Genomic DNA, 23,169 nt, shown 5'->3' with positions numbered 1-23,169 from the left:
CGATGGGTTAACTAAGTGGGGGATATCAGCATACCAATCTTCTTGCTATCTTTAGTTCTATAAGCTGTTACCATTGGAAGACACTATTGTTGAGCTAAACTTTTGATTTTTCGTTTTAAAAGTTGGAGCGGCGGAACTAATTTTGAATAGACCGAACCCATTTTCACCCGCAAGGTGCTTTTTTAAGCAATCCTGAAATCTGAATTTTTTTACGTCCCCTTAAAAAATCCCTCGAACTTTTCCCCCTATTCAGTAAGTTCGCGTTCCTATCCGCGACCTACTAATCGGCATCTGATGCGTAATCGGCATAGCGTATCGGCATAGATGCGTAAAATGCCATCTGTCAAAATTGTTTATCGGGGCATACACTCACCGCACCGTTCGGCAAACGGTATTCGTCGTCTCTTTTATTCTCTGGTGTTCTTATGGGAAACTGCGAGTTTGACGTCTCACTCGCTGTTTATAAGGATGGTGGGAGAACAAAAGAGGTAAACATATAGCAGTACAAACGATCCGACTCAGAACAGTGTTGTCAAAGCAAATAACATTGAAACACATCGTTGCTTTATTAAATCACTGAGAAAATCTTCGAAAATTATTGAAAAAGCTGTTTTTTGTGTTGTTTTTAATAAAGAAAAATTAATTATGAACATACATTTCTCTTGAAAGTATTGAACCACGTTTTCACCATAGGAGGTTTCAGTTAATTTCAAACTTAAAATTCTTATTTCCAGAACCGAAACAGTGTCTTGGTAACACGATAGTTCATCAGTTGTGCTGCAGCTGCTGCTAGTGGTGAACAGGTTCCGTCAATTCAGAATTTGTTTTCAGTTTTGTTAGAAAATAATAAAACTTTCGGCTAGTGACAAAGCCTTAGATAATAGAAAAAAAGAGAGTGAATAATATGGTATGTGACAATTGAGTGCTTGAATTTTAGAATGGTTGTAATCAGTGCTGAAAAATGTGATGAATTCGTTAGTAGCGAGGTGGCGATTGCTGAAGAGCAGCTGAAAAATGTACGTTTTTGGACAACAATTTTCAATTCATCATATTTCTTGTCGGAAACCCAATAAATTGTGTTTGTGTGAAACAAATGTATGGTTAAGTGATTTGTGAAGATGATCCTATCAAAATATTTTGAAAATATGAATAAAAAAGTGCATTTTCGGCTCATTTATGTTCAACTGATTAAAATAGGTGACACTGCTTAACTCGTTCCTTACCCTATTTAGTTAATTAACATACTAGCGATCTAGCTTGAAATACTGGTTGATAAAACTTACGTCTAGTTCCTTTTGTATGAAACTTTCGGCTTAGATTCAGTATAGTATTAATCACGTGATCTTCTAGTTACAGGAACGACAGCGACGGTGTCCTGTATATAACACGATTAGTTTAAGTTTTAAGATTAATTAGTTTTTAGTAACTGCAATTATTCTCTTACCGACTGTAGTATATACTGGTGCTTTTACTTTAAGTGTAACTGTAGATAATCTAGTTTGTAAGAATAGTTGGTATGATACTTCTAAGTTAATTTGATTCATTTTCGCTTAGCGCACACATAGTTTTAAGAATAGTTTTACGTTTAGCAATAAGCAGATTTTTAAATTATTAATAACTTGCAGAGGATAATAATAGTAATTCGACTGTAAACGCGGAGGAATTCTGCTATCGCTTACTTGTTTTCTTTTACTGACCTGGCGTCACAGCCAGACAGGATACCTGTCAGTGTCATACCACATCAGCTGCAGCGTTCAAAGTACCGTGAAAGTACCTAATTCCGATCACCTAAGGCATGATTCATCTTTGAGTTCCTACTGAAAAATATAGCTTTGATAATAATTAACACAGTATGTGTCTTTAGCAAGTATTTTCAATTATGTTTCATGGAAAAATACTAAAATGCCTAAATTATTTACCGAAAGTTAAAAAAATGCATCATAGTATGATGCATCAGTGCATCTAATTCCGATAATCAATTATAAGTGGTGATTTTAATTCCGATCACAGGTGTATCTAATTCCGATCACGTCACGATGAGCTGTTAAAGCAAAAAACTTCGTACCAAATGGATCTGAAATGTATTGCTTTTATGTAGTTTGATGACAATCCCCCTACCAGTCATGTTCTGCTTGCGTTAATGATCATTATTATCATTAGCTTAATATTCATAAAATTTGTGTACTTAAAAGATTGACAAGCGGATTATAAAACTTTCCTCTTCTTTTATCTTTGTTCAACTGTTACAATTACAATAAAATTGGGGCACTTCTACGTTCTCATAAAGCTTTGATCATAAATAATAGTAAAAATCAAATCGGCAAGGCTGTGTTCCAGACATGACCGCGTAGTTGGCGTAGAACTACGTGAGCCTGGTTTTCGCGAAGAAACCACGAATATTAAAGAAAACTTTTTACACCATTTTGGTATATGTGTAGCGTAAAATAGAGTAAAGTGAGAAAAAAAAACAAACAATATAATAATAATATTATCTTGCTGTACCGTATTTATGGTAGGTGAGCTATTTTGTGATATCAAAAACGAATATTTTTACCAGTGCCAAAGTCGGAGTATTTCACTATAGAAATTTGCCTCACGCATCCAGCTATTAACAAAGTTCTAGGAGAAAACTTAAGTCCTCAAAATAATATGTTATTGTTATATTAAAAGAACACGCATTAATAAGATAGTTCATAACTGCGCTATCGCTGTCGCTTGTTTGCAGCGTTAGAAGAGCAAAACGTCTGAGCCTTTCAGTTGGCTTGGAGGTACGGTACTGGTTTAATAACTCGATCAAATGAATATATCAAATTTATAACAGAATGAGTTCTAGATAATAAGTATTTTATAACAAAGTCTCCTTTACGTTTTGTTATAAACTTGGTCTCGTTAGCAGTTGAAATAACTAAAATTGTAACAAAATTTGCTCAAGGCGTATCACAAATGTATCAAATTATGATATAATTTTATCTAGTTTGTATCCATATGAGTAACAAAAATCAGTATTCTGTCTTGCTGTATAACCAAATTGTGACAAAGCGATTTATAAGTAACATAACGAGATAGAATCTTAGTAGAAACATTTATAACTTTGTTTGTTTGATAGAAATATCAACTTGAGCGACAATTCTGTAAGATTTTTGCTAGAATCATCTGATCAGGAAGCTAGACGTCACATGTTCAAATCTCGACTGAAAGAGTCAAAGGATTTGTAGCACAATTGTCCCGTATTCTTACAGGCTACGAAGTCTGTCGTATAAAAACAGAAGGTCAAAATTACAAATCGGAATGTAGAACCTAGGCTATACTGTGCCCTGTAGTAAACAATAAACACGCAAGTTTATTTTGCTTTTTTGTCTTGCAGAGGATTCCCTGGTCTTTATTAGCAACAAGTATTGGACTAATATTCCTTCCCATCCCACCAGGACCCGAATTCGGACATGGCCGGCGTCTGTATTGATCATCACGCAGGGACCTGATAAGGTTGCACGAAAAGGAACAGTGCGCTGTCCTAAGCATGCTTTTTCCAGCCATCATTTTGCAATTTTCATCGGTCCTGGTCAATAACGGAGTAGCAGCACAAGGGCGGAATCCTATGCTTGTGTCTATGCTTATGCTTGCTTATGCTAATCAGCACCAGCCACAAGCTTGGTGTGTAATGGTCGTCCGTGCCTGGGAGGCAAGACTATCATACGGAAAATGTATGAAGAATTTTTAGCTTAAAAGCTTTCGTTAATTTTCACTATTTAGCGATTGGCAAACAATCTTTTCAAGAAAGCCATACAATTGCTGCATCGTTTATGATCAAAATCTGTTTTAGATTGGAAGAGCTATTCGCGTTCCAAATCTTTCATTCTTTCGTGACGGTGGCTTAACTCCAAATTTTTGTTGACACCCTGCCGTAAGACGTAGTCCTACGTCAAAAAATTTCGATAATCCTACCATGTTATCATGTTGCAATCAATCCTAAAATCCAAATAGTAACTTCGTTAGCTTGCATTTTGCCAGTTTATGACTTTGATATTGTGATCGGAATTAGAAGCAGAAAAAAAATAAGTTCATAATTCCGATCAATTACTTTAATAGAATAAATTCCGCAAATTCAGCATTTTTTCAGCCAAATTTGATACAGAACGGTTATATGTGCTTGTATCTATTAGTTATCATAGAATACCGAAGAAGGTAATATGTTTTCACGCTGCTATGATCTTAGCAAATTTGATCGTGCGCTTAGCACTTCGGCTAAGAAAATACATCTTGATGGCGTTTTTTGCTTCTGCCTGTCGAATTTAATTTATTTTGAAGTGCATGGTGCCACAAAGTCAGTCATTTTTCAAAAACAGACACATAAACACATAGCACAATAACTAAGCGTGCTCATTTACTACAGATTTTGGCTCAATTTTCTAAAAATTGACCATTTAGGTTGAGTGATCGGAATTAGGAGCTGATCGCAATTATGTGCGGTCACGGTACACTACTTAAGGTAGGTGCGCTCATGGCCAGTGTGGCCTCTCGAAACGAGAGGAACGAACTTTAGCAAAAGTAACTATGCGCCTAACCTTCGCAAATGACCACGACCTTATCGATAGAAACTTTAGGACAGCAGTGGCAATCTACGTCAGACTAAAAACGGAAGCTACGAGAATTGGGGTGCAAATCAGTGCGTCGAAAACCAAATATATGATAGGAAGAGGCTCCACAGAAAATAACGGTCGCCACCTACGGACACGGTGACTATTGACGGCTATAAACTGGAAGTGGTTGACGAGAAACAAAGGGGGTGCATTTTGCCTCGACGGTGCTTATTACCCCACCCAAGTAGCAATTTGGGTTTTATTACACTCTTATGATGGCATTTAAGACCAAAATTGGTCGTGAAAACCGCCATTAGAGTACAATAAAACTCACATTGTTGCTTGTGCAGGCTACCCTATTTGGGAGCAAACGCCGCCACACAAAACTGACAACGTACAAAACGCTAATCAGATCGGTAGTCTTCTTTGGACTAGTAACTGTAATTGTTCTTACGAAAGACATACGTGTACTTGCCGTATCTGAACGAAAGGTGTTTCGGACTATTTTTGGTGGAGTACAAACGAAAAGCGGAGAGTGGCGGAGGCTTATGAACCACAAGCACTACTTGGAGAAATTCCCTTCGTACACCTGGCGAAAGTTGAGAAACTACGATGGGCCGGCCACGTCGCCGGATGGATGCCGAGTGATTCTGCAGTGAAATTCGTTTTCTTCAAGAACCCCATCGGCACCAGGAATAGAGGGGCCCAACGTGCTGGATTATTCGAGCAGATTAAAGCCGACTTGCGTGTGTCGAGACACGCAATGATTTGGCGACGTGTAACACAGGACAACCCCGGCTCTCGGCTGGTAGAAATACAGAAAAAAATATCCAGCTACGCTTTCTGTTTACCGAATCATTCCGAATTGTCGGGCCCTTCGTTTAACTCCTGCCATCAGATTCTATACAGCCACCTCCCTATATTGTTCGCCGTAAACGCCAATTTTGGTCGTAATCGTAACACCCTATACTGTATTTTGTTGGTAAGTTTAAGTGAGATATCATTGTAATTATAAGGATTGGTTATAATTAAAACTTTGACAATCGTAGAAAGTTAGTGCTACATTATGATTCATAGACTTTAAAAAAAAATTGGTACGAAAAACATCTCAATCAGTTTCAATTTTGCAATGCTAACAATTTTGCAATGCTAACAATTTTGCAATGCTAACATTATTTTTATAGGAGCTAACATTACACAGCGCCCACCTTCATTGTTTTGAGAGTTACCGGGTGATACGAAATGTATAAATGAAATCTTCGAATGCGAATGGAGGCGTCATATAATAATATGTTGGTAAAAAAGAAAAAAAAAATGCTCCGTCATTACTGTACAAGCGGTTGCTGCGTGTTCGCAGTCGTTGATCTATTTTTGGAGTTTTGAGTCCTTGGAAATCACGTTGTCTACCGACGGCACAGACTGAGTAGATACGACATTTCGTTAGCGACGTAACTATGCTGTCGCGCATTATTATTAAACAGTGCTTATGGAAAAGCCTGTTAAGAAAGTGAAACCGGCGTTACTTTGAATAATGAATCTAAGTTCAAGCCAGACGTATTGTGTTTTTCGGCGATGAATGAAGACCGTTGTGATTGGGAGATATTTGTGGTTCTGCTCCTATCCTGTAGTGAATACATTACTGTTAGGTCAAGCAAGGGGATTACCTCGACATTCATTGGTCGTCAACGCCGCCCGTGGCGCACTAAAGCTGATGCAAAAAATGGTTGTGGTAATGACTCTGGTAGTTGTGAGAGGAGGGAGGGGAAGGGTCACTTTGCCGCCTAACTAACATTGTTGTCTGTGCTCGTGACAGTGTGACGGAGATCCTTGCCAAAAATCCAACCATCTGTTCTAAGCAAGCGGTTTAGTTTTTGTTATGGCTTGGGTGATGCATCAGATCAATGATTTACGAATGCAAACAGATTCTTAGCTGTCAAACACCATTTAAGTACGATCTCAACGCATAAAAACTATCAGACGAAAATAAATCAGACTTTGTACCACTCTAAATGTTCAGTTCGCTGAGGGGTAATTGGCATGGTCGCCCGAAGTCTAGACAGACGCAGCAAGCGCATTGAGCTCAATTCTTCACCCTGAATACAGTTTGGCTAAGCGCACTAAATATGTTCAGGTTGATTTGTTCAGGATTGGTCGCGCAGATGAAATAACTAAATTGCCTAATTCTGGTGCAGTTTCTAGGTATGTGATAAGCATAAATATTAATTAACTTTTAAAGTACAAAACGGCACTCAGTGGCATTTTACCGGTGGTATAACATTCCCTGCTCGTGACTTACGTGACTAGATACAACGGCAGCTAATTATAAAGAGGCCAAGCCAAACTAGCTGCGCTTTTCACTGTGCTTCGCTGGGTGTGTCGAATGCTCTGCTGAGCCGAAAAATAAACATTATTTGTTTAGAAAAGTGCTGTTACTATGACGTCAATGCCAGCGACACCACCGAAGGGATATTGAAACTCAAGCCTTGAGAGCCGACCTTTTGTCCGAGTGATTGGTGCGTAAAAAATAATACCTCGTAAAAACTAAAATCGATGCGAGAAATGAAGCACATAAAATAGTGCGACGCGAGTAACGCTACTTTTGAACTTTTGCTGGCTGGCATTATGATATTTTGCTCAATGAGATTCTATGAGCCATTACGGAGTGATTTACGGATAACAAATCTATAAAACGGTTATAGGCGTCAGTTTATGGTGGAGTTGTACTCTCTCAATGCTGAGCTATCATTTTTGTCGTTCAAACAATAACAGTGATTGTGAAAAGATTAGGCTTGATCTTCTATTCAAATGAATTCATAGCTGTTATATTACTCTCTTTTTTAGATTCGATCGTCTTTCGTCCATGTTAGTTGGTAAATCTATTGTAAATAATCTATATATCCGTTTTTATACCTATTACCTCATATTCAGGTGCTCATGTTTTCTGCTTATGAATTCATTTAAATTGTCATAGTCATCAGGCTTGATCGAAAAGTAAAGGACTTTTACTAGCAACCTTTATATTTGTCTTCCTAAAATTACATGTTATCGCTCTGTGCTTCTGGAAGTTTTTATAGGATAAGGATCGTTTATCTCCAAAAGTTCAAAAGTCAATTTTAAAAAGATTAAAACTTCAAAAGATTCAATCCTTCGAAGTCTAAAGAACGATTTTTTGGAAGGATTCCAATAACAAGGTTTCTGTTAACAGTAGCAGCACGCGTCGGTTTCTAGCAGTTTTGACCAAATTAAAGGCGTTTTAGCTTAGTTTTCATGGATAAAATCAGTTTTTATCCGCAATCGAAGTCAGAATACAAACCGCTAGATTTGCTTTTCCGCTTATCCATAGTTTTGAAAGGCTCAACTGGACTGCCATACTTTTGTTCGAAAAATCCAACTGCGACAGAACCATCCAAAAGCAGTTTTAATCTGTTTAACCAAATCGGTGTAAACCAGATATTTCTCAATTCGTACAGTTTAAGCGACGCCGATTTTCACAACATCCGAACGATTACTGTTGTTCCTCGTCGCCGAGCTCAAATCACCGTAGTGTAAACGTAGCGTAAACCATCCTACGCGTCATGGGAGTGCAACCAGTTGTAAACATCAGCAATCGCAGCCGATCCGTGATTTCTCGGAAGGCGAATATAGAAGAAATTGCTATAAACTGGCCCTGGATGTTCCACAAATTAAATTTTATTTTCGCGAGTTTCGGAAGGAAGTGTCACAGAAGAAACCAGTACGTATTCCCTTGAAAAATAGATCCCATTTTCAACCTCTGTTAAAATACAGTCATAGCTGGTAAGAGTTCACATGTGAGAAAAGGTAGTTTGTCTAATGGTTTAGTTTAGGTATCTCGACAAGAATCGAATGGTATGAATTTATTAATTAATAATTAATAATACTAAGAGGCTTAGTTTTTTATTACAAATACACAGTGGGAAATTTTCGCTTGATTCTGGCAGATGATGTGTTGAACCTAACATAATTATAATTGAAATCGCTGCTTTATAACACTGTAATGTTTTACATTTTATATAGGTGTGTACTCTAGGTTACTGTTTACGATATATTAAAAGACAAGTTAGATATAAGCTGTGAAATGATATTAAAAGATGTTTCAGAAATTTAATATGGTGGTAATAAAAAGATGTTCATTATTTATTGTGTGTAAAACTTATTTTAGTTGCGAATTTCCTTTATACCAGATATATGAAATCAAAATTTATATTTTTAGGTTATATAAAATCGTTCTTTGAATTGGATGAGAACGGTAAAGGCCGGCGCAAACAGCGTCGTCAGCAGCAAACACCAGACGACAAAAAAAAGATAAATTGTTTAGTTTTTAAATATTGCTTTATCTGAGGATGGCCGATTAAAAACATGTGTAGGCCGAAACGTAATTAAAGGAGTCTTGAGTATTTCACCGAAAAGTGTCAATTCTAAAACAAGTACAAAATCGTTCTATTCGCTTACTAGTTATAAGCATAATTAGTTCCTATTTTGAACTACTTGATACCTACCCAATAAACATTTTCATATGCATATCAGAGTAAGAAATATGTACTTATATATACCCTGAAAAATCGTATCTGATGCACAAAACTAGCATATGCGTACTAATTTGGAGGCCATATACGTACTACAAAATATACATTAACAATTCAACTTTATAAGTCTTTGTATGCGATAAGATCCGACTCAAAGCGATTAGTTTTATTATGCTACACAATTCTGTACTGAAAGTCGTAGGTCAATCACTTGCTATCGTCAAATACAATAGAATATAAACTTATGCGCGTTTCATTAGACTATATTTACGATACTGAATTTATTAAAAGTCAATAACGATAATTTTCGTACATTGATATACGAGTTGGTGTTTGCTGGGTACTTGAATTACCACTTTGACTTTGAACTAATGGACAGTTAGTGTCTTACTGGATCTGCAGATAACAATTTGTATAAAGCACACTTAACCTTTATGTGTGCCGTGTACGACACGAAGAAGCATATCAGAGTATCACCAACGGCACCCAATCGCATACATAAAGTTTTTTTTTTGAAACGATGGTTCTACAATTGATGAAGGGACGGTAGGGGAAAGAAATGGAAAATTTTTTGGTGAAGGAGGAGGGGGAAGAGCGGAAAGGAAAGGGGGGGGGGGGTATTGGTAGCTATGCTTGACAAGTAGTCATTTTGACTCCTACCTTTTGTCCAATGCTGGAAGGTGCATGAGTCGAATCAAGCTGTAATCTGAGATTACAACCGGATTCGAACTCACAACACCCTCCAGGGCATGTGGTTCGCTGGTACTTGTACCTTTGAACCATAGAGGCGCTGGACAAAAGGAGACCGCAAAATCCACTTCTCAAGGATAGCGACGCGTTTGGTTGGGTTATCGACACATATTGTGCCGCTTCCTGCATCAATTGCAGATTACCACCGAGCGAGAAGTTTTAATCTAACTACTATTTACTTTCAGGACGACGACACTATGCCGGCCCTTACGACTTGTAAGGTACTGCACGTGACGCTGTTCGTCTGTCAGCGTATGTTAGCTGCGTTTCTCGGCGCGGTTTTTCGAGGGAAGGCCCCGTTCCTATGTAATAGACTAATCTCAAGTTTTTAGTCTTGACCTTGGAATGAGGTCATACATATATTAATATATTTTTTTTGAAACGATGGTTCTACAATTGATGAAGGGACGGTAGGGGAAAGAAATGGAAAATTTTTTGGTGAAGGAGGAGGGTGAAGAGCGGAAAGGAAAAGTTGCAAGTCGTAAGGGCCGGCATAGTGTCATCGTCCTGAAAGTAAATAGTAGTTAGATTAAAACTTCTCGCTCGGTGGTAATCTGCAATTGATGCAGGAAGCGGCACAATATATGTCGATAACCCAACCAAACGCGTCGCTATCCTTGAGAAGTGGCTTTTACGGTCTCCTTTTGTCCAGCGCCTCTATGGTTCAAAGGTACAAGTACCAGCGAACCACATGCCCTGGAGGGTGTTGTGAGTTCGAATCCGGTTGTAATCTCAGATTACAGCTTGATTCGACTCATGCACCTTCCAGCATTGGACAAAAGGTAGGAGTCAAAATGACTACTTGTCAAGCATAGCTACCAATACCCCCCCGCCTTTCCTTTCCGCTCTTCCCCCTCCTCCTTCACCAAAAAAATTTCCATTTCTTTCCCCTACCGTCCCTTCATCAATTGTAGAACCATCGTTTCAAAAAAAATATTAATATATGTATGACCTCATTCCAAGGTCAAGACTAAAAACTTGAGATTAGCATACATAAAGGTCAAATAATCCTGCGTATATGAAACTACAGAGCAAAAACTTCAAGACGACTTTCTGCCAAACGTCGCAAGACAGTAACAAGCCAGTACCAACTCGTCTGTCAAAGAACAAAAATTATCGTAAATATCTCTTAAATAAACTCGGAATCGTAACTAATGCTTAATAAAGTGCGCTCAAGTTGATTTTCTGTTTTATATAATGATAGTAACTGACACACATACGATATTCAGCACAAAATCGTATAGCACGAAGCGAGCCGGGCTTGATCGGTTATATAACTGAAACGCGTATATTTATTCCTCATCACGTATATCGTCTCCAAATAGTACGAATATGTCAGTTTTGCTGCATCAAATACGATTTATTAGCATGTATATATGTACGTAACGCTGATTTTTAACTTTTTTATCAGCTAACTGGCACCTTTATCTCATTTGCTTTGCGTTGACAAGGGCTAACATCACTGCAGGCGCAGAAGTCGTTGGCCCCACTGACAGCTGAAGAGCTAACTTGTGTGAAGAGTGGCGAATATATGATATCTCGTTTACGCTAACGCTAACATGTTGGCATCAAAAACATGGCTGCCTGCCAGCTACTAGTTTTTTATACATATGCTAGCTGGGTAACAACAATGCGATCTGCCAAGTGAAAGTTGAACTAACGTATGCCAGTGTGTGAATGGATGCACCACGCCACGGTCACAAATGTCATTCCCACACATTTTTCGCGTAACCAAAGCGAAGTCTTGGGCTTAAATGTCCGTTTCTAAGACTTTACCCTTCTTTGGCGACAGACTTCATAGCCGCATAGCCGGCTATTAGAGTAGATGACAATTACGGGGCTAGCGTAATAATCCTACTGACCGCACCGCATAGCCAAGATTCGAACATACGACGCCTGGTTTGTTGGACCAGCATCGTACCTCGAAACTAACTAAGCGGTCAGGTGGTTTCGCGTAATCAACATCTCATCTAGCCCACAACAAACTTCGCTTCGGATAAAAGTGTGTAGCCCGTTTGGTAAGCGTATTGGTAACTAGTGGTAAGCGCTGGAACAAAATTGGTGTTTTGCGTTTTTTCTTTTTGTGTTGGCCGTGTAGGACTGCTGCTAAACGTGTAGGAAACCCGTTCAACTGCCAAACGTTGAGTGTCATGCCCACGGACGTTTGAATCGAGCCGTCATTTTCCGTATGGTATGGAGTATGGTATGGTATGGTATGGAGTAACTGAGCCTGTGGTCGTTACGTGGATGGGCAACGTGAAACGTTATGAGAATCGGTAGAAGAAGTGTGATCTCAATCTCTCAGCTGGGGGATCCGGAGAAATGCTGCCATTGAGGAACGCTCATACGGTGGTATCGTTAAAGCTGCCGAATTAGGCCATGTCGTACGAGGAGATCACGAAACGCTACTTGCATCTAAAGGACTTGGCAGTGATAAGTATCGCGTTGGAGGAACCTCGCATGATCATCGGCTTAGATAACCTGCACGTATTCGAACTATTGGAAACCCGCGTGGATGAGCCTGCCTAACCGATCGCTGTGAGGTGGAAGTTAGGGTTGAACCACCCACAACGAGGATTTTTATGAGACGTTGCGAACCCAATTCTTGGTGGAGGACGCTGGTACTCCTTCCAACGCGGCAGTAGAATTGGCGGAAAATCTATGCGCTCGTGAGATTCTGATGCGCTTCGTGAGATATGGCATGAAGACGTAGGAAGGTTAGCGGATAGTTATCCGATGGCGGTCCGGTGGATGAAAGCGTTGGAGTAAAAACTGGGGAAGAATCCAGAATTCCAACAAAACGTTCTCCAGAAAATAGTAGATACGCGGTGAAGGACAACGCGCATAAAATCACGAAACAGAATCTAGCAAAAGCGGAAAAGAGTGGTGTCTAGTATTTTCCATTGAACCTGGTCGCCAATCCACGGAAACCGGGTACTGCAGTCGCTGCCGTCAGTAATCAACCAGTTTCGTGAACGGCGAATTGCGTACGGTGGGGATATCCAGGAAATTTACCACCAGATACGCATACGGGCGGAAGAAAGGCAAGTCCAGAGGTTCTTATTCCGATCAAATCCTACTGATGTTCCGACAGTGTACCTTAAGGAGGTAGCCACATGCCCCCCCTGTTCGACGCTGTTCGTAAAATACTTGAATGCCGGCGAGTTTGGAAACAAATTTCCACATGCATCGGATGCGATAGTTAGAAAGCATTTCGTAGACGTTTATTATGACAGCGTTTACTCCAACGACGTTGCGATAAGGGTGGAGAATGAGGTCAAACAGATTCACTCTCAAGCAGGTTTCCGGATCAGTAACGGGGTGTCTAACTCCCAGAAGTTTCTGGAAGCAATGGGCGAGCAGAAGGTAAATTCTGCCGTCCACTTCAGCAGAGACAAGAACACGCACACCAAGCGAGTTCTGGGAATCGTGTGGGAGCCAGGTGAAGATGTCTTCCGCTGCACTATAGCCGGAAAATTGCGTTTTTCGGCCAAAATTAATTTAGAAGAACATTAAAATAACTATTTATTACTTTGTGATATTATCTACACTACGTAGTTTTCTTACCTACATGATGGTACTGTAAGTTTAAATTTGATATATTTATTCCTTCTATCTAAAATAATTAAACACACAAATGGGGTTAATCCCGGCGTAGTGATTAGCATTCACGCCTCTCACGCCGAGGACCCGGGTTCAAATCTACACCCCGCAGAAGTCACGAATGACCTAAAAGTTTTAAAATGACTATAATCTAACAAAAACAAGTTGAGTGGCGAATGAACTTCCAGGTTTAAAACCACTCTCTAATAAAAATCAATACCAACCAATAAAACAAAAACAAAAAAAAAAATTAAACACAAATTTACATGCAGATTACAGACAGTGACTGAAAATGTAAGTAATTTGTAAACACGTTTAGTTAAAACAGAAATAGCCAGTAAGTCATTAAAAATATATTTCTAAATCTATCTGCTTTTTAATGTAGCTAAAATTATGCATAGGCGCTCTCTTAAATATTTCTATGTGTAGGACCCTTAAATGAGTTCACCCGTAAATTGGTTGGATCGAACAGTCCTGTCGAGCAGACTAATCGACCAGTTGAGCAATCGAGCAGTCCAGCAATCGACCAGTAATGTGACTGAGAATAGAACCCGTTGCTACGAAAGCATGACGTCCTGTCAGGGGCCTGTTTTAGTTACCGATAAGCCTCTTATGACGTCCTGTCAGAGACCTGATTTTGGCTGCAGACTATGATACAATAAATATTACAATCCAAAAACGATGGCAGATTATTCTAGCACTTAGTTCAATAGAAAACATAGTGTTTTTTTAATTCCTGAGTTATGAACGGCAAACTTGATTTTCCCAAACATTTATCAACTTAGAAAAATTCATATCTCATGAACCAAACATCATAGAACAAAGAGTTTTGTATTTTGTATGTAAGTACATATTCTCAGTAATTCACAGAAAATATAATTTGCAAGGTTTTTCTCAAAATTTCCCACGATCGTGGAAAACTTTCAAGAATAGTCGGAAAAATTATCACGGAAATAAATCACGGAAAATGTTTAAAATATATTGCTCTTGTTTGCCGTTTTTCAATCTTTTAATGATAAAAATTGCGGCCAAAAACCTAACTCATCAATTATTTTTTACTGCCCATAACCAAATCGCTGGCCACGACATACTGACGGTGGAATTCCATGCAATGATAAAAGCACTGACGAACTGACATGACACATAGAAGAAAATCCTTTAAAAACCATCGTCTTACACATTTTGCTTGCACACTAGCACCCTTTGTTATGCATGTTGCGGAATAGCTTGCATTTGCAGGGTTTTATGCTGTAGGGTTTATACATTTGTATGGTTTTATACTGAAAACTCGAAGCAACACTCGCGCGCCGCGGTGTGGCCATGTTACGAAACATGCTTTTTTAAAAAATGAGAGGTTTTTGATTGGACAATGGAATTAACGCGAGTGTCTCGTCTGTTTGTCTGTGATAAAAGTTCATTTCAATATTACAGTTCTGTGTACATTTCCAAAAATTGCCACCCAGCATAGTAAACAAAGACGTAGTCCTAGAAATAGCTAGAGCTACCTTGCCGTGTTTGTCCCGTACTTTTCGAAAGAGAATAAAAGGAAAGTCTTTGATTGATACCATTTTTTCCTCACACCATATTATAAATCAACAAGAAAGGACGGAAAATTTTCTTGCAAATTTTAGCCAGATTCACTTCAAAGATGTAAACCAGATTCAGTTCGCTGCGCCTCAGGCCCATGACTTTTGTGCACTTCATCCAATCACCTATATACTTGTATGTATTGCTATCTACTTCGGTTGGAGGTATACATACATAGCGTAGGAAAACAGTGATAAAATTAGTCACATAAACTAGCGAGTCTTTGACGTCATTTGGCACTCTGACAAAAGGGAAAGTAACCGTAGCACGCGGCAGTCCAAGGCATTGTTTTATTGTTCTGCCTGCAATTCCCTGCGAATGCAAGCTAGATTTCCTTAACAGCAACATACCATTCGACTGCTTTATTGTACAACATGCATTTGCTGTTAATTAGAGCTAAACAATCTAAAATTGTGAATATGCCGCAAGATGAGTACGATATATTTAGATCCGAAACTATAATTAAAAGGCGTCGAAGTATTTATTCAGTTCTCTTGAAATTTTATTGCAAGCTTGTCACCCTTGTCCGGCGTTGATTGAACTCTATTAAAATTGCAAATTATTCACACTTCTCCGCGTCAGCTTCCTGAGCTATTAAACAACCGATTCGCCAGCGTCATCACCGTAGATTCTAATTGGATTGCCTCAAAGTTCCACCAGCTGCCACATTTACTACTCCTTGGTCAGCCGTTTGAGTGAAATGAAATGTGAGTAAGTACTCTGGTGAAACAAGACACCTGTGCAGGCCTTCGTAAATTATACAATGAAGGAAATAACCTGCTTGCTTATGGATGGCATCAATAAGCACCCTATGAGATACTTATTAAATACGATATACATCGAATCGGCAGACATATATCGGTGTGTGAATTTTTTTCCTTTCATTTAATTTTAAAATAGGATTTGTACAAATTAAATTCCAATAGGAGCCGAAATGGTGTCACAATCAATCTCTGTTTTGACCAGTTGAAAAGCACTAATCGTATATCGAGGTCTCCCGGGCCACAGCTGCCAGCCGCCGGTCCTCCTTTCTTATATAAAAGATACAAATTGCTTGCCATCTACAGCCATTGACTGAAAGTAGACATTTGGCAATCCCCCAATGAACCTTTCTCTTTCAATGCCACTCGTAATCATCAAGCCAAAGCACAGCGAACTGCTAACACAAATACAGTGATGACAAAAGCCAGCACGTCTCGAAGATGTCAACATTCGAAGCCAGCATCCTCATTTCAGAAGTGTTTCATAGCTTTCTCGTACAGAAACCATAGCCAGCTGAACATTGGCCAAGCCAAAACACGCTTGATTTTCGTTTGTTTTGAATTGCATTTTTACCCGGCTTTTTTTTTCTTCTTTTCTGCAGATGCTCCCAACGATGTCCTGTATATGGTTTGCGGAGTCGTCATTGCCATGCTCCTCGTGGGCCTCATCATAGTTTTAGTAGCAGTCACAATCAGGTAAGTAATTTAGGTGTTTTGGTTTATTACAGCTTACCAGCCTACTGAACGTGCGATTTTGCAAACGATATCAGCTATTTGTGGGGGTTCTTTGATGTACTTTATTAATGGGTAGAGGCTAGAGGGTAAACCTACATACGCGAACACGTCCTGCTGATAAGCCGGGGAGCGCCGCCGTCATAATAGCAGCAACGCCAGCGGTCGGGCGCCCGCCGGTAGTTTGGCGTCGTGGTTCTCGCCTTTTACAATTTCTAATCAAATTTATTGACGTGGATTCTTTATTTGAGTTCATTTTTGAGTTCAAATTCAGTGTACGTCACAAGAGATTTCTGAGGACTTTGATTAATGTTACTATTGAAATCAGTCTGGTTCCTCCCGTGTTGACATTTGTACGTGTACCTTCAATATAACAGTGGCATGACGAAACATGTAGTATTTTTGAAACTGTTCTACACTTTCTCGTAGAAACATGTTTTAAGCAATCTGTAACCATTTAGATGCATATTTCGGATTTTTGCTGTTTTGAGTTCAACTGGCTATAATGAGCTAAAGTAAATTACTATCACCTCGAGTACTTCCTAAGGTTGAAGGTAATTCTATTTTTAAAATTAAATTCTAAAATTACACAGGTAATTGAAAAGTCTTGAATAGCCTCTGTATTCGCCCTTTTTATTTTTGTTTTGTCATTCGCCTTGACATTTTATTCAGCTGAGAATAGATAGTGGATTCTTAAAGAGTAAAATATCGAGGTTGCTTGATCACGTGAATATCAGCAAGATCCCGTACCTAATTAGCAGCACACGCTGCCCAGTCGGACGTCTTTCGCAGACTAGTACAGCTAGTGCTTAATAAATTGGGCGAAATATCGATCATTAGAAAATTCCGTAACAGTTCTAGAAACTAATTAGTGAGACTGTCTCATTTGATCCATATGAATACTGCCGCTACTCGCATAACAGTCCCATTTTCTATGAAGTTTCGTGTACAAATGAAACTGTTTTGCGAGGAAACGGCAGAATAAATGTGAAACAATATTTGAATGTCGGTTGCAACGAAATGCTAATGGTGTGTATATTTTATTGGTACATTTTTCGGGAAACCGATGCTCTCTAGCGTTTGGTAAATTTGGAGTAATGTTTTCCATATTCCATTAGAATGTTACTTTCAGAAACAAAGTTTTTGTTTTGTCTGCGAATTTGATTACTTCTGTACTAAGTTTTAGATAGGAAAATGAAGCAACTTTATGGATTGTGATTTGTTCGAAATGGTTGCAAACGAACTCATTCAGTTGGTTGGTAAATGACGGTTCAAGCCACCCCATCGGCAGGCAACCATGTTTTCGCCGCCAACATCTCGTGTGCGCGAAAATGAGATAGCATGTCAGCACTGCGTTTCACTCAACTGCCAGCAATCTGATTTGGGCCCGCTGTCAAATTTTGGACCTCGAACATGCTGTCGCTGACGTTCACTGCAGCTCGATATAGAGATGTCGATGGGGTGGTTCAAGCCCACGGCTTTTGGTAAACAATTTGATAACGATAGATAATGAAGTCAGCAGTTTGATATCTCACCGGTTCACCCGAAATGCGGAGTTGAATGCGAATGATCGCATCCAACTCCGAATTCCAGGTGAACCAGCAGAACTAGAACCCCTCACAAACTAACAACAAATCCCTCTGCTATCTTCACACAACACTGGCGAAATTGCGCGTTTAATTCAACAAAATTTTTGGTAATTAACCAGTGATTACCTTAAGTGTATGTTTAAAAAATAACCATTAAATTATGGAACTTTATTTATTCAGTTTTATTATTCAGTAGAAAGCCCTTAGTCCCTGATTTGAAACTTAGTGACTCCGGATTTCGCTGTAAGCGGATTTTCACAGCAAAGCTTTCCAATGGCTAACACGAAAATAACCACTATTATGCGCAGCTAATAACCTAAAACTATTTTTAAATTCATGATAACGACTACAGGGCATACTATAATACAACGTGCACTGATGTGTTTTCCCATGTTAGCCGCATTTGTGTAACAGTTCAGTAAAGTCATTGATAATGACCGCGGTGGCGGCGACTGGAAAGTTTTCCGCTGAAACGGCACCCGTTGTTTTGCATTCACGTCATTAAATGCTTTATATTTTTTTCATTGTGTGCGTTAAAAATGAACATTAAGCCTTGCTGAAATATTCACTGAATGGTAAACTAGTGCACCTACTTATAAATAGAATTAATGCGTTTTCGTGATAACACACGTTGCAATTATTAAAACATGATAGAGAAATTTCTCGTACGAGAGTTTATTTTTATAATAAGTTCGCATTAAAATCAGTACACATTATTGCACCTGGCAACAATTTTACGAGTCCTACGCAAATGCGTTTTTTATTATCCTGTGCTTACTAAATACAGGTATTCCTCGATAGTACGTACACCTTTGCTTCGTTTAGCGTACGTATTACCGAAATGTACGTACTATCGAATCACAATTTTAGGCTTTGAAGCATGGTTGTATTATGCTTAATATTGCATGTAATTTACATACATTGAATAAATATTTATTTTAGTGGTATTGATTTAATATAGCAGTGAATTTTTAATTTTTTTAAATCAATGATTTTGCCCTTTCTGAAGCTTGGAATGAAACAAATAAAGTGTTGCTGGAAAATGTACGTACTATCAAGGCAAAATGTACGTATTATCGAGGATACGTATTATCGAGGCAAAATTTACGTGTTATGGAGGGTACGTACTAACAAGGGTACGTACTATCGAGGTATACCTGTACATTAAAAATATGCTTGTCAAGCAAGGAGGGGTGCAATGGGGAGGCAATAACAAAAACTGATGGTTCATATTTCTAAATTGCAATCATGAGTGGTAAACGCAGAAAATAACCACGCTAATAATTTTCGCGTGGGACTCTAAATAGGTGGAAACTCCGCAATATGTTTTATCACGCCAATTTTGGAGTTTTCGCGGTTTCGATTTACGTGGAAAGTATTCTTCGCGTAAAAAGCGACTTGAGAGTAATTAGGTGTTGTTTTTTTAATCGAATTTTTACTTTTAAAACACGTTTATATTTAATATCATAAAATGTTATGTGGATAAGTTGCATTCATTATTAGCTTGATTAAAGTTATTTTTTAGCCTTTTCCTTACTATTTTCTCTTTATTTTTTATTAGTTAGCTCTTTTATTTTTATTAGTAAAGATTTTTTCTTGCTAGATAATCACAGTTTTTAATGTTTTAATGATTGAACTGGTAGATGCTATGCAACATTTTACCCCAGACGGTAGTTAAACTTTCAATCGAGGTTATTTCGCACATGTAAGTGCAACAAACTGTTTACGTGTAATTGTTTACAGCAGTAACAAAACACACTTATTTCGGAAGGTCGCACCAATCAGAGCCGTTTATGTGCAAAGTTCACTTCGCCGTTTGCAAACCGCGAGCACGATGTAGCGATTTGCCTGTCATCAATTTGCAATAAACATAACAAAAATGACCCCTGTACTTGGCTGGCATTACTATTACATGAGCTCCACGGTTGGTTCGGTACGGGCAGGCAGAGAAATCTGCATTTTGGTTTTTGCACGAATTGGTCAGTATTTAGCGGCAACCGCAGAAATTGTTAACATGTGAAGCTATTTTAAGGCCTGATCAGAATGTTATAGTCCGAGCAGGATATAAGATTAGTACCAACATATTTTACAATTGAAAATGTGTTTGTTTATGAAATTTTGTTTTAATCTGCAAATCAATTCTTCATTCAGACAGTTTGTCGGATGAAGCAAATAAATTAATAATAATAATAATAATAACTTACAATCAATTTTTATTTACTTCTTTTTCAACAAAAAATATATCATGTTGGATTGTTTACGAAATTTCAACAGATAATAATTCCTTGGCGTGCCCAGGCTGGGGCACGTGCTCCACCTTGTCTAAAAGATTTATTTCAATACAAAAAAATCTCAAGGTGTAACCCGGAAGTCTGGAGAATTTAATTTATTTGCCCGGTATTTTTACGATAACGAAATTAAACTGTCTTAATTTAGGTCAGGTTTTGAATTCAATTTAAGTCCTATTTCGAATATATTTATATACTTGATTCGAAGTTCGCTTTCAAGTAAAATTTGAAGTTCAGTTTTAATCCCTTTTCAAATTCTTTTTATAAGCCTAATTTTCACCTAAAATTCAGTAATGCACTACTATTTCCAATATTAACTGTAACTGCACTTTAAGTCTTATTCAAAGTTCAGTTTCAAGTGAAATTTTATTTTAAGTCCTTTTTGCTGTCTAATTTCAGGTAAACTTCCGTTTCCAATTTCATTTCTAATCCCAAGCTAAATTTTCAGTCCTATTTGGGTTTATTTTCAAAACCAATTTCACTATCCTTACTATGCAGATCGGTTTCTGTTTCATCAAATCCGTGGTATTCTAGTGGAGAATAAAGTACTCTTTAAGCAACTATTTTACAAGGCATTTGCCAAAAAATTGGTGAAACAGGAGACGATTTACACCGTAATAATGCGTGCTAATTCTGTCCCGTAACGCTGGAATGTGTCTTATGTCCAATTTCGACTCCACTTTCAAGTTCGATTCTGGTTCACTATAGGCCCAATGTTGAGCCTATTTTAAGATCCAAGATCCATTCCAGTTCAAATCGAAGTAAAGCCTCAGCAACAAATTAATCAGATTATAAATTCATTTTTAGGCCTAAGTTCAGTCTAATTTTAAGTCCACTTTTAAGGCCAATTTTACGTGAAATTTGAACTCCGATTTTAAGTTTGGTTTTCAAACTTTGACACTGATTGTTGATCTTTAACTTTTGATTATAATTTAATGTGAAGTTCAATGTTATGTCCAGTTTCAAGCTCGTGCTTCACCTTCTCCGTAAAATTTAATGTAAAAAGTCGTGATGTCAAAGCCCCTCGGGCTTAGATCGCTCCTCGATATCTAGATGAGCTTAATGCGTATGAGGCGAAATGATAACTGTCATGATAAGCACCGCCCAGCTAGCTTCGAGGTACGATGCTGGTCTAACAACCCAGTCGTCGTATGTTCGAATCTTGGCTAGGCGGTGCTTGCTAGTTAGAGTCAGTAGGATTGTTGCACTGGCCCCGTAATTTTCCTGTACTCTAACAGCCGGCTGCGAAGTCTGTCGATAAAGAAGGGTAATGTCTAAAGACGGTATAAACCCATGGCTTTGCTTTTGATAAGCGGCGATAAGCTATTAAAATAAGAATAAGAATCCTCAGAGTCGAGTGTCATTCGTGACCACGCAGTGCTTTTCATTTATACTAAATTTTTCTAAATTACTACTCTAAATTAGCAATGGAAAAGAGTTTAATAATAGTAAAGTATGGATATTGTCGTTAAATCTTAGAGCTACTTAATACTAATTAAATATTGTACCCTAGATTGAAAACTGAAATTAAATATCTCTTGTCTAGTTCCTAAAATTGTCATAACCTACGAGTCAGACAAAAGGTGAAAATATCAGTGCTAATTAAAAACGTGTTTTACTTTTTTTCCATGTTGGGTATTTTTATCACTGCGACCATTTGTTTGATCTATTGTGATATATTCCCCGTTTATTATAGCTATGTTGTCAAGATGACGCACCACTATCCAGAGGTGATTGTCATTGTTTGACTAATAGCATTTGTCCAGCCCGGTGATATACTTCGGATGAAGTGTATTACTGCGCTGGGAGTTTTTCTCCAAATATCACAGGGTTTGTCATTTGTCATTTATTTAAAAATTCATTGGACACAGTGCGGTCTTAATGAATACTAATAAGAATAATAAAAATAATGCTAATTATAATAGTAGAACAAAAACTTAAATACAATTACTCTACACACGAAGAAACACATAACTATTGTCTTTGGGAGAGTCGTCTTCTAAAAGTATCGATGGAGATGTCGAAGTCAAATAATTCGTAGACTGTGTTGAACTGGGCTGTCATGTACTTTGTTGGGCTAAATAGACCGTAGTTGACTCTCCTTGCTTCGAGATAGAGAACGTTCCTTGTTCGAAGAGCTCGTTCTGGGGCGTAGAGATTGAGCTGTTCCAATAAAGTTGGGCAATCAATTTGTCCGTTCAAGAGCTTAGCAACGAACACAACTTGGGCGATGTTGCGCCTTTTTTCGAGCGTTTCGAGTCCCAACAGTTGACACCGTGCAGCATATGGGGGTAGGTCCGACGGGTTACTCCATGGCAGCATGCGAAGAGCGTAACGTATAAACTTTTTTTGCACCGACTCAATCCTTGCAATCCAGTTAGCTTGAAACGGGCACCAGACAACTGAGCAGGACTCGAGTATTGAGCGTACTAAGGCGCAGTAAAGCGAACGGAGACAGTAAGGATCCTTGAACTCATCAGCAATTTTAAATATAAAGCCAAGCTGCCTATTAGCCCTAGAGACAATCTCTTCAAGATGCAGGCGCAAGGTAAGCGCACAATCGAGATTTACGCCTAAGTCACGAACGTGGTCAACTCGTTGCAGTGCATGATCCAGAATGCAGTAATTGAAAATAATCGGGCTCTGATTGCGGTGGAACGTGATGACATTGCATTTGAGGACACTAATTGTCAGCAAATTTTTCGTGCACCAGCCTTCAAATGACTCGATCATCTGTT

General features: G+C 38.5%; 1 protein-coding gene across 1 annotated transcript in view; it reads left to right on the top strand.

Annotated features, from left to right (window-relative positions):
- The window catches only part of LOC128745734 (uncharacterized), a 202,420-nt gene that overhangs the window by 137,377 nt on the left and 41,874 nt on the right, over positions 1 to 23,169 (top strand). Inside the window, exon 5 of the mRNA XM_053842815.1 lies at positions 16,425 to 16,518. Within this exon, the coding sequence (XP_053698790.1) occupies positions 16,425 to 16,518 (94 nt within the window). The remainder of the gene's footprint in view (positions 1 to 16,424; positions 16,519 to 23,169) is intronic.

This window comes from Sabethes cyaneus, chromosome 1 (assembly GCF_943734655.1).
Source record: "Sabethes cyaneus chromosome 1, idSabCyanKW18_F2, whole genome shotgun sequence".
Taxonomy (NCBI): Eukaryota; Metazoa; Arthropoda; class Insecta; order Diptera; family Culicidae; genus Sabethes; species Sabethes cyaneus.
This window is presented reverse-complemented; position numbering and strand designations above follow the sequence as displayed.